Source organism: Barbatula barbatula (assembly GCF_947034865.1).
Source record: "Barbatula barbatula genome assembly, chromosome: 24".
Taxonomy (NCBI): Eukaryota; Metazoa; Chordata; class Actinopteri; order Cypriniformes; family Nemacheilidae; genus Barbatula; species Barbatula barbatula.
In genome coordinates, this window is record NC_136787.1 from 4371047 (window position 1) to 4383394 (window position 12348).

At 39.4% G+C, this 12348-nt stretch overlaps 1 protein-coding gene across 5 annotated transcripts; it reads right to left on the reverse strand.

Annotated features, from left to right (window-relative positions):
• Positions 1–267: 267 nt before the first annotated feature.
• apba1b (amyloid beta (A4) precursor protein-binding, family A, member 1b) lies at positions 268–11474 on the reverse strand. 5 transcript variants are annotated; one of them, XM_079448914.1, is made up of 13 exons: positions 11060–11459; positions 7560–9116; positions 6572–6673; positions 6438–6477; positions 5484–5629; positions 4916–4948; positions 4669–4758; positions 4365–4568; positions 4101–4280; positions 2724–2936; positions 2518–2637; positions 2297–2437; positions 269–720 (listed from the first exon to the last, which is right to left on the reverse strand). In XM_079448914.1, the coding sequence occupies exons 2-13, from the start codon at positions 9069–9071 to the stop codon at positions 649–651; spliced, it is 2853 nt and encodes a 950-aa protein (XP_079305040.1). In that variant the 5' UTR covers positions 9072–9116; positions 11060–11459; the 3' UTR covers positions 269–648. The 5 variants fall into 5 exon arrangements, with proteins under 5 accessions (XP_079305044.1, XP_079305040.1, XP_079305041.1 ...); XM_079448915.1 differs by having other exon boundaries at positions 11019–11124; XM_079448918.1 differs by lacking the exon at positions 4916–4948 and having other exon boundaries at positions 268–720; positions 11019–11061.
• Positions 11475–12348: the final 874 nt, after the last annotated feature.

The window sequence follows — 12348 nt, forward strand, 5'->3', positions numbered from 1 at the left end:
ATATATATATATCCGTACTGTGTTGTCTCTATGGACCTTTGTGTCTTGAATAAAAAGTTGATTGAATACAAATAAAAGGCCAATTTTATTTTATACCATCTCCACCATTCAACTGTGTTACCCAGGTACTATAACATTTACGCATTTTGCAGACTCTTTTATCCAAAGCGACTTACGTTGCATTATACTAAACAGTTGTTTCTAAATATGTGCAAATCCCTTGGATGGAACCCACGAAAAGCTACTAGTCAAAAAGACAAAATATTTTGGACTTATTTACTTATATTTATTGATGGCAATTATAGTTCACAGCAAAATACAGACATTTATACCAGTACTCTGTGCTCACTGCCATTCAGCTCTGTGTGGTAGTTTTTCAGGTCCAGTAGTGTGTTGTGCACGTGATCGATTATCATTCATTTATCTTTGGTACTTGGATGAACAGTGGATATATCGTGAGCTTTCAAATATCTGTCCAGACCCACAGAGATTAAGGCAAGTCTAATGCTCGTGGAATCGTTTGGTTTCTATTCTAATGGAATAAATACATCCAGTTAAATAAATATGTAAAGAGTTATATTACTATTGAAATAAATATAAAGAGTGAATAAAGCATGTGTGAAGGTGATCTTGTAGCGCTGCAGAGGTTTAGATGTAGACTGGTTGTTCCTGGGCAGTGAGCAGTCGATACATAGCTGCGGGCATTGTCTTCATATGGATCTGGGGAAATGTAAAGACAGCGTCAGCCTTAGAAAATCCGTCTCGCTTGGATAGAAATTGTTTACATCATTATGTAAAAAGTTTTTTGTCAGATGCTTGACATTAGACTTCAAGCCTACAATTGCAAGCTGAACAACAAATGTGAAGCGGCCACGTTTTTGTTTGCAGTGTGACCGTTTTTAAAAGGATCCTTGGGTATAGATAGATGTGTGGCTTAATGTATGAACAATGACAGTAACTTTATAAATGTGAAATTAAAAAACAGTGTAACTGTCACGGTATTCATAACTTTGAAAATATATTTGTACTTTATTTGTGTCAAAATCCGTGACGTCAAATGGTTGCAACCTAAACCCTTTCTCTTAACCTTGTGTGTATATCTGATCTTATGTTCGACGTCCGCTAGTTGGCGGTATGTCCTTTTGACACAAGTAGCCTGCCTGCCATAAAAAGATGCATGTGTTCAGTGAGCATCTGTTCAAGGTAAACATCCATTAACTCATATAAGACATTTCAGACATCAGCATCCACCATAATAGACTTTATACATTATGAGAATATATTAGAGCAAAAGAGAGAAGACAATAACGTTAGGCTACTGATGTTGATCAATCAAAATCGGGATAAAATACATTTTATAAAGGTTAAAACCATCGTGTATATATTAAATTCGCAATTATTTAATTTTTATTAATATGTATGTTTGTATTGTTTCTGACCAACAGTGTTCAAATGTATGAAAAGCAACACCAAATGGCGTCTTTGTTTATTTATTTTCTTTATTATTTTAGAATTATTTATATATATTATTTTATCCTTCAATACCTTATATTTGCTGAAGAACTGATTAGTGTGTCTGTGTTCAGTTTGGCCTCCTTCGGTTAAAATGAGTATTACATTTAGGGTTTTCTTAAATAAATGTTTCAAACAAACAAATGCTAGCCGTGTACGGCTATTACAACATAGTAAGCCATACATCTCTCTATACTCTGAGTTCCCTTTAAGGCTGTTACATAGATACAGTCGCTGAAAAAAGTAAGACACCATCCCGATTTTTTATTTAATCCCTATTTCTAGATGTATTGTGGTCAAGTCTGTTAAATTTTACCTAACTCATCCAACAGCGAAGTGAAACACTGACAGCATGACAAGACACAAAAATGTTTTTACTTTTCCTCAACAAATTTGACTGTTGTATTGTTTAAAAGTTAAACATTAAACTTGTTTTCGTTGCAGTATTTGAGATCTGAAAAAATACAGAGCGTCTTTTCTGCTAGCTTGACCTGTTTCTCCAGTTTTCATTATTATTTGCTAAATAAAGATCTAAGTAAATATGTTGGAAGTGGGTCTATAATGTTCAAGGCAGATGAACTGGTAATGTGTTTCTGACGGAGGATTTTGTCTACACTATGTTAAAGCTTTATTCAGATAGCTTCCTGGTTGCCTAAATGACTTAACCTGCCATATTTTTAAGACTTACAAAAGGCATAAGATCAATACAAAAGTCAAAGCAAAATTTCCATAACTGCCAAAAATTCACAGTGTGTGTGTGTGCGTGTGTGCGTGCGTGTGTTACCTCTCCCACAGCATTTGACAGAATATGAACAATCTTCTCGTGGGGTGTTGCCACTACGCTCTGACCGTTAATCTCGATGATGCGATGCCCTACGCGGACCCCTCCCCTCTCTGCGATCCCCCCTCGCATGAGACTACAAATCTGTAAACAAAACACACATATGTGAAAGATACTGACAACAAAGAGCACAAACAGTTCAAATAGTTAACGTTGATACCCACAATGCCATTCTGCACACTGAAGCCCAGTTGATAGCGCAGATCTGGTCTACGAATCAGAACCATGGTTACGGGAGGACACCTGACGATGTTCAACTTGATTCTCGATTGAGCTTTTAGGCCCTGAAGGTAATGGTAAAATATTGTTATACAATTGTTGTGAGCCGCATTTCAGAAATGTGAAATATAGCAGATTTAATAAAGCATACTTTAATGATACTCTGACACGTGGAGAGTGGCAGTCCGACCAGACTGGTGCCGTTAACAGTCATGATCTGATCGCCGATGTTGAGTCTTCCGGACTTGGCAGCAGGTCCGGCGTGCATCAGGCTGGCGATGATAACCGTTGGAAGAATAGAGCCCCAGCCGGACTCCACGATGACCACACCCAGAATCTCTCCCTTCTGTTTCTCTATGTACACCTGACAAAGACATAAACACAGCCTGAATACTGACTGCATGTTCTGCTGGCATTTGTAAATACTTCATCAACTTTATTATGGCTTGAAGGTTTTTGAGGAATGTAAGGTTAAGCAGATAAACATTACAGCTCATCACTGCAGATAAAATGAACAGAAGACAAATAAGACAAACGAAATAATCTTTTCTTATATTACGTCTATTGGTCATTTTAATCACAACAGTTCAACTCTGTTATGGAAAAAGTAACAGGAACAGATTTGGTGTTGGCACAAAATGCAAGGACATTAACTGTGAATGATCTGGTATGATCCGGTGTTTTATTCATGTAAGCACTGATCTTAAAGGGACACATTTATTTCAACTTCAGCTAAAGTATGACACATGCGATAACATGCATAAGGGTGGTTTGAGCGTTCTGTAGACGTTCGAAATGCTTTATGCATTGGTTATTATACTTATGTAATTGATTTGAAGCCACAAAATAAACTTAAATAAAAAAACATGTTACTCAGAGACGGATATGGTTGGCTTGTTGGAAGAGATAAATTCAGCTCATTTGTTGACTTCCTTTTTTTTCACCAGTACAATTAACGCTTTCATGCGTTTCTGTTGCTTTTATTGTGCCTTATGGAGAATTTTGAAAGATGTTAACAAGTCTGTTTCACTTTTTTACACATGACAAACAAAGAGACAACGTAATAAAACAAAAAACAACATTTACAACTGAAACTAAACCAAATATGTTAAACAAATAGACTTTAAGACTTAATTATGTATGTGAAATTAAAAATATATAAACAATAAAAAACTAAAACAGGAAGTGCTTCTACACCAGTGTTCTTTTGGTCTCCTGAAAGGGTCTATAACAAACATATTATTATTATATAATACCCTATTATTATTATATATTATTAATATTACTATTATTAATCACGCAGATTTTGTGGTGGATTTGCTTAAAATAATGTCACTGCTTTGCAAGGCTGTGCCAACATATTTGCGACTGATATAATACTTCAAAAACGTGAAAGCCCTTTCTGTATGTGCACAACATTAGTATCTAGTTATTTATATTTTCTACAACAGATAATAAAAATCGTTCATCCAACTGTCTCGCATACTTCTCAGCCTTCTTTTCACCATCATGCCACTGGTCAACTTACATCTTTGCAGTTTTCAGATTTGGAGAAGTGAATGAGGTCATCGTTGTACATGTCCTGAGTGTTGAGCAGATCGCTGTACTCTCTCTGGCTCAGGTCCTCTGGGTCGATGCCGTTGGCTCTCAGGAACTCCTGATAAGCGACGCTGAAGGCCTGACCAATGGACTGAGCGATCAGCTGAGCCTGATGCAGAGAAAAGACTGCATCAAGATCGACATTACGGACAGCCTTTGGTGAGGGACACGATAAAAAACATCCCACACTTACGTCTTCTGATTCAAAAACGTGGCAGATCATCTTGTACTGCTTCTGGTCGTCTTGCGCCGGGTTGGTGTGATGGGAATCGGCGGCGTCCGGGTTTTCCTGAGCGCTCAGAGAGCGAACCATCTTCTTGCGAGCCATCAGCACAACCATGTTGCCGATGTCGGCTATGTACGAGATGGTCCTCAGCGGATGGTCCATCATGGTGTCCTGCTAAGATACCAAAGGTTTAAAATGGAGCTTATGCGATGCAAAACAGACCTCCAATCGGAAAGAAAATTCATATCATGAAAGTCATTTGAAGGTGCACCTGTGAGTAAGCGCTGAGTACTTTGATCCTCTGCGTGGATATAAAAAGATCCACCTCGGTGCTGGATGCCGTGCCGCTCTCTGCAGCTTGCTGATGCCATGAAGAAAGCAAAACAGTCCTCAAAAAAATAGTACATTCTTTTCTAAAAATTATAAGATTTGCATATTTGATAGAAGACAAAAACGAAGGCAGAAAACATATTCGTCCTGCTAAGCCCAGCCTGGCTACAAACTACAGTATACTGTACCTTATTTCTGATTTTGGCCTGTCTCTGGGCTGTCTGCTCGACAAGGGACAAATAAAAACAGAGAGCGGTCAAAGAAACCATGCAAACATAAAGGGACCAGAGGGGGTCTGAGACACGAGCTGATTGGTTTGGAGGTGACCGGGACGCCCTGTTGTAATAAAATAGGACAGTATGGCCGAGGGGGGACAGGGTGGGTGGGATGTCATGGTAAGGAGTCTCTGTGAGTTGGTTTGTGAGAAACGCTATCAAGCGTTAAGCTCTGATCAGAATGACATCAACGGCCCCACAGACAAAACCTGACTCCCGGAATCAGCTAGATGTCACTCAGTTTTGTTTCCTAACACGACCGTGGAGGATGTTTATGACATGTTTTTCTGTTGTGACCTCAGATAGCTTTAGAAGAAACCAGGATCGTTTTTTTTGTAGATGCACTGAGCAAAGCGAGCGTTTGTGTGTACGTGTTTGAGCACGTTCCAGAATGACAGACGACAGAAACTGTGAACAATTGGTTCACCAGAGGAAACTCTGGCTGGCGTCCCTGGTCTATATATAACGGTGTGTTTCTCACCCGGACGCGAGTCATGGCCTCCTGGGCTTGCTGCATGCGTGCGCTCTTTGTGGGCGTCCGTTCTGACAGCAGCTGGGTGGAACCCAGGTAGTTTGCAGCAAAAATGATGCCGTCAATCAAATCCTCAGGGTCACATGGGCCAGGAACTGTGGAAACAGTCAGTCACACCGTGAATGAAAACTAAACATCACATCCGTTCCCTTGCTTTGATGCATCACTAAATATCACTAAATATTATTGTGATGCTTTGATGCATCACTATAAATATATATCGTGCCTCAGACTTTACATATTTAATTGTTTTTGTACTGATTCTTACTTGCAAACGTATGAAAAATAAACGTCTAAATTGTGTCCTTCAACAAGTAACACTTATGAAACAAAAACAGAGAATAAACTGTTAAATCTAATACATTCTACAGCACATTTAAGAACCAAGTTCAGATATTTGTCAATATATGAAAAGCACCAATTATGTAGTATTCAATATATTGTAATATATTAACAATGTATTATCTTATATATATATACAATGAATAAATGAAAAGATTATGTCACCCGAAAGTTCCAAACCTGTATAAATGACTTTGTTTGGTTAAACACAAAGAAAGATATTTGGATGAATGTTAGCAACTGGGATTTCTGGGGCACAATTGTATCTACCATAGTAGAAATAATTATTGTATATTTTCCTTGGTTCTGTTAAACACAAAAGAAGATTTAAGTAAAACAAAAAGTTTGGAGGCACCTTTGAATACCATGTTTTGACTACCCCAGAGATCTAAGTTACTAATATTCTTCTAAATGTCTTTCTTTGTGTTCAACCGAACAAAGACATTTATACAGGTTTGAAACTACTGAGTTTTTCAGTCTGAAGTGAATTGTAGATTAGTCAACGATGATGGAGGAAGTTTATTTCGGGGGCGAACTTTTCACATACTAGCTTGAGCTTACCATCAACATATGTAGGGAAAGAGGCCAAACTTCTCCTCGTCTGAGAACCAAAAACACAATAAAGATGCATTTGCAGTAGAAGTGTAAGGAATGAGAATGAAGAATAAAACATAAGTCAAATAGCACATTTTCACCTCTTCACTTGGCCCACTGGGACTCGCGTCTATATCCTGGTCCAGATGATGAACTCCAGATGATTCTGCTCCTGCGGGCAGTACTACATCTCGAATTGGAGACTATAAAATGAAAAGAACCACTTTTATCATATAGTGTAAAAGATTCATCATTGACAAAAAGAAGACGCTATGTAATAAGCCATTCAGACATTTTCAAACACATGTAATGGCATGGAATCAGAATGACATTGTTTTTTAATCCCAGAGGAAATATTCTTTGCTCAGCAGTTGCTCTTTCCCAGCTCATCTCAGTTGTGTTTTATTTAAGTATCAACTTAGTCTCAAGAGATTTCGCCTAAAGTTGATTACGTGAAAAAACGGCAACAAACTGTTGACAGTACAAAAAGAGTACGGAGCTGTAAAGTGAATGTAGTTTGTAGAGGTAAAACCATGGATTTGTGTCCATATTAAGATCTTCAATCATTTTGACTTTTGAAACTTGGCGAATCTGCACTCAGTGACACTGTTGAGATCTATTCTAAAAGAAATATAAAGGCCATATCAAAATCATTTTCAGTGTTTCTGAATTTATATTTGTATTTATAGGGATGTGTTTAGGTCAAATTATTGTTTTTGTTTCATACGGTGCACTGCCAATTCTACCAAATTTCAAATAAAACTGTTTCTATTTGACTTAATTTGCATAAAATGAAAACTGGAAAACTGGTCAAAATAACAGAAAGGACGCTCTGTATTTTTTCAGAACTCAAATAGTGCAAAGAAAACAGGTTCATATACACCTTTAGGCAATACAAGGGTATGTATCTAGGAAAAGTAAAAAAAATGTATGTGATAACCTCGATTTTTATCTTCTACGGTTAAAATAGTTTTACTTAGCGGCATTATAGGAGACTTCAAAAATATTGTGTTGCTAAAACTCTAAAACCTTGTTTGTCCCATTATGTCCCATTACATCCAGAAACCATGAAAGGGAGCAGTGACTAACCGTGTCCTGCGGAGAAGACTGCGAGTGCTGAGATGGTGACTGTGGATATGGTTGCATCTGGAAATCATCAACGGGGCTCACCTCCTGTCTCATCACCCACACAGGCTCTGTGGGCTTGTCGGGCGTGTAGGGTGAACGCACCATCTTGATTTTTACCTCCTCAATGGCTTCCCTAATATCCTTGATGGCCAAAGACACGGCATCTCCTGAAGGTCTGCAAGACTCCGGTGGTTGATGCTGGGTTGGAGTGGGTCCTCCCGTTTCAGTTTGCTCCTGATCTTTCAGGGAAAGACTGACCGAACTCTCCCTGACTCTCCCCGAGCGTTCAGCTTCATCTCCCGACTGCTCATCGTAATGGTGAAGCCTAGAGCCCACAGAACAATGCTGACTGACGTCTTCCTGAAGGTTACACTGCTCGTCCCATTCATCCATGGACGTGCTTTGGTTCCTCTCAAAGATTTTACGTTTCTCTGATGTTGGACTGGGATCTGGTAGGTTGTGTTGGTATGATTCTGTCAGATATGGAGTCTCTAGATGTGGTTCGGGGCTTAGTTGTGGGTATGAATCAGAGCAGGCCTCATGACTAGAGTCCGAGAGTTCATCTTGGTGGTCCTCATCGTGATAGCTTTTATTACATTCTGTGTCCTTGTTTGTCTGAGTGTAACCAGTGGTAGAATAAGCGGGGTTGGACTTCCGCTCAGCATCGTAGGTGCGAAGCGACTCGGGAAGGGATTGTTGAGACTGAAATAGAGGTTTGTTCATCATTTGATGAGGAGACATGGTGAATGGTGGAACATCTACTCTGAGGGGACTAGCTCTTTTACTTTCAGGATGAAAGGTCGTTTTTGAAGCTTGAATCTTTGATGGACCGTAATCCTGCTCTTTCTGCTCAGTTGTTTCTTCGGGGTAATCCTCTTCTCCTTCATTCATTTTGCCAAACATTGATTTTTCACATTGCTCTTCCTTCTCCAACTGTTCCTTTGAAGGCTCTTCTTCATCTGGACCATGAGCCGTTTGTGCATCAATGGAATCAGCCTGGTCTCCATCCATTTTATCTGTGATCGGTTCAGCCTGGGGAGATGGAGTTAGCAGTTCTTGAGAGGAATCTTCTGGTGATGTTTCTAAAGTTTGAGTGCTGACTGCCTGTTGTTGTTCTTGTCTGTGCTGCTGTCTAGATCTGTGCTGATGGAGTCTTTCACCACTTCGATGGTGTCTCGTCGCCCCCAGCTTGGGGGGTTGGCCAGCTTTTGCTTCTGTATCTCGGCTCTCAGTCCGCCTGCGTTGTGCTTGACCGGGAACACGCCGCCTACGGTGATGCGGTGGAGCTCGGCTAGGTCCAGGCGGGTTGGCTTGGTGATGATGGTGGCCTTGGCTTTCTGCATCCGGATTGTGCAGTTGGCATGGTCTCCATCTTGGTCGACCTCCCTCGAGGGGAGTCCCATTAGGCTGCTTGCTGCGGTGAGGAGGAGGACCCCTCAGACCAACCTCATCTGGCTCCTCCTTATGGCTCATGACTCCGCCCACTCACTGCTCATTCTCTAGATGCTTCTGAACAGCCTGAATGACACACCAAAATGATTTATATTAGTAATCACCCAGGCCAAATTACCTATATTGACTACTCCAGCTTTTTGTTGTTTATTAGGCAAATTACAAACTGACAGTAGATTAAAATAATGTATTTTTTTTACATTTGAGCCAGGGATGGTTGGATCTAATACATTTGTTAAGAACTGTATGGGTTACTGTTACATCATGTCCAAAACCATGGTAATACATTCATTCTGGCACTTTTTAGCAGAATTTAAATCTCAAATGTGTGTTTAGTCTAAAAATGAAATAGCTCTTATGTCATCTCTAAAACTTAATGACTCACACTTTGGCTTCTTCGCTAAACTAAGTTATGCCAAACATGGATATATAAAAACGTATTTAAGAAATGTTAGGAAATGTATATAGCACAAACACGGCAAACACATGCAAGCTTCATATCCAGCTGAATGTCTAATGATATAATGTCACTTGGTAACACTTTACATTAGGTATACCCTTTATGACGCATTTATAAATGTGTTCATAAATGATTAATAAGTCATTTACAAATGCAGTTATAACTGCATGAATAAAAAGGGGGAATTCTAACAGAGTACCTGCAAAATAGTGAGCAGGAGAGCAAAACAACATAAAACCCTACAGTGTCCAGTCTAACAACCTATATTTTGCAAACAGTATCAAGCTAATAATGAATCTGCGTTCAAGTCAAACAAATAAAGAATGGATACATTTATAAAGCATTTATAACATATGAGTAAAAATGGCTCACTATTTGGCTACTGCGTTAGAATCCCTCTTTATTTAAATGCAGTTAACTGTCTCATAATGCATTTGTAAATGACTTATTTATCATTAATGAACACATTTATAAATGCTTTATAAAGGGTACCTTAACGTAAAGTGTTACCTGTAACTATTATGTCTATCTTCAAAATGTAAAAACTGTCTGTCTCTGCCTGTACAGTTTATGGCACTGGCCCAGTACCAGATGGCCTCACCATGGGTAGCCGCCATACTCCACCAGTACTGGGGTTCAGTACATTCATCTGTCAAACCTCCATGAAAACCCAAAGCCAGGGGATTTACCTCCCCATTAACCCCACATTCCCTTTTAGCACGTAACCTATTGTATTGTTTACAACAGAGTGCATGCATTCATTTTAAGGTCGTTCTGCTTTGGCGGCGACAGATGTTGCTTTTTGAAAAGTGAAAAAGTCCTCCATATAATCCTAAATGAATCTGCACTGTCATTTGCGTTTATATGAAGTGTTTTATTATATATTTAGGCTATTCGTATTTCGTTTTATATGTTAAAGAAAAAATTAGAACACAATGATCTAAAATTGTCTTCCGTTGTTATTAACAATCAAAATAAAGCATGAACGAAATCCTTAATAAAGTGAAAATGACGGATAAAGTGTTAAATAAACGGGTATTCTCAAAAATAACACAATATCGAGTAATGCGCAATTGGACTTCTTCCAAAAAAGCAACAATGCCTCCATTCACCTTGACATTATGAAAATAAATAAGGGCTTTAAACCGCAGAACGTAACAAACGTAAACCCGAATAACTTTATTTCTTTACGTTATATATCTTACGAATCTGTACAATACGATAATCCACGTATTTGTTTATTCGCTATATACAGGTATATAAAGCTGCCCATCCTGGCCATCGGGCGCCCCTCGCGATAAACTTGTTATTTGTTCAAAAACGCGAATAAATCCTCAAATAAGATTGAATGTGCAACTTTCAGGTGCTGATAAAACTCAAAGACGCGTTATTTTGTAGCGTAACGGGCCTGCGCTACAGCACGCACATCCATCCCTATTGGATTCCTCCGGCAGGTGCACCTACGGTAAGCTCGAACACAGTCAGTAAAAGGACCTCGACACAATCACCTGTTTACAGCAGCATCTTCCGTACAGCACAGTCCCCTTACCTGTTATGAAAGCAGGCGCGGAACAAGGGCTCTCCGGCTCGCCTTCATCTTCATCTTCGTCGGTTGCTCTTATCAACACATAGGGATTAGGCGAACGGAGCGCCCGGATCTCAGACCCCTCCTTCAACATACAGTGACATCAGAGCGGATTATACACCATTAAATATCCTCCCTGCCCCCAAAACACACCGCCACACATCCCACCATCTGTTTTGCCTTGGGTTCACTTTCTTTACCCAGACGCGCTCGATTTCAATGAAAGATTCGGATGTTATTTTTCTCCGCTTTCTGTGGCATATGTCAACTCAAGAATAACTTTACACCTTCTGACGTGTCCTTGAAATAGCCACCCAACACTATTAAGCGACACGCAATAAACCTGCTTTCATCCTTTTGTCCTAAATGTCAAGACGTCGTCGTTTGCTTTGTTTCTGTCGCGTCGCGCAGGGTAGACCGGGCGACGGTGGAATCTCATTGGTGGGAGAGCCGGTAGCCCAACCCACGATCTCTTTGGTCCATTGGGTGTCAAAAACTGTAAAGATGAACATTTTGAGTGTCAGTTCCCTGTGTACAGACGATGTACGCGCTTGAGAAGGACAGTGCAACAGGGTGGACGTCAGTAACAGTACTTGTGATAATAATATACATCAATACTGATAATAAAACATTATAATGAAGAAATATCGTTGATCCTTATTGGTCATTCTCGTCGCTGGGCCATCGTTGTCACCCTCATGTCGTTTAAATACACTCTTGAAAGACAGAAAAAAACATTTGATACTTTATAGGTTCCTTAAAGAACTTTTACATCTGAAAAAATACTTAAAAAGGTTCTGTGGGCCGGACCATCAACCCTGTTACAACATCATCACATAATCTGGATCTGCTTCTTAACACTTTGGTGTCAACTACCACCTCTAGGGGTCTTGTAGAGTCCACGGGTTGCCCTTTGGGAAGATGTTTAACCGTCTATTTAAATCGATAAATGTTGGATTAAGTTCATCGCACTTATTCAAGATCACTGTAGCTCCAGTTCTCTGAACTGTGCAGCAGGTGGCACCATTGAACAGTAATGCATTTGACGCTTACCTCGATAAATCTGTCGTCATTTACTGTATTTATAATCATGTTATTGAAAACATGTGCGTTGTGACAGAGTGTAATTCATTATATTTATAAAAAATGTGAAAAGGATGGTAATTTATTAAGATTACTACCAACCTTACACCGAGACTTTATGAATAAAACTTAATATTTAAGTTTTAAATGAATTTTATTTCAAACAAATG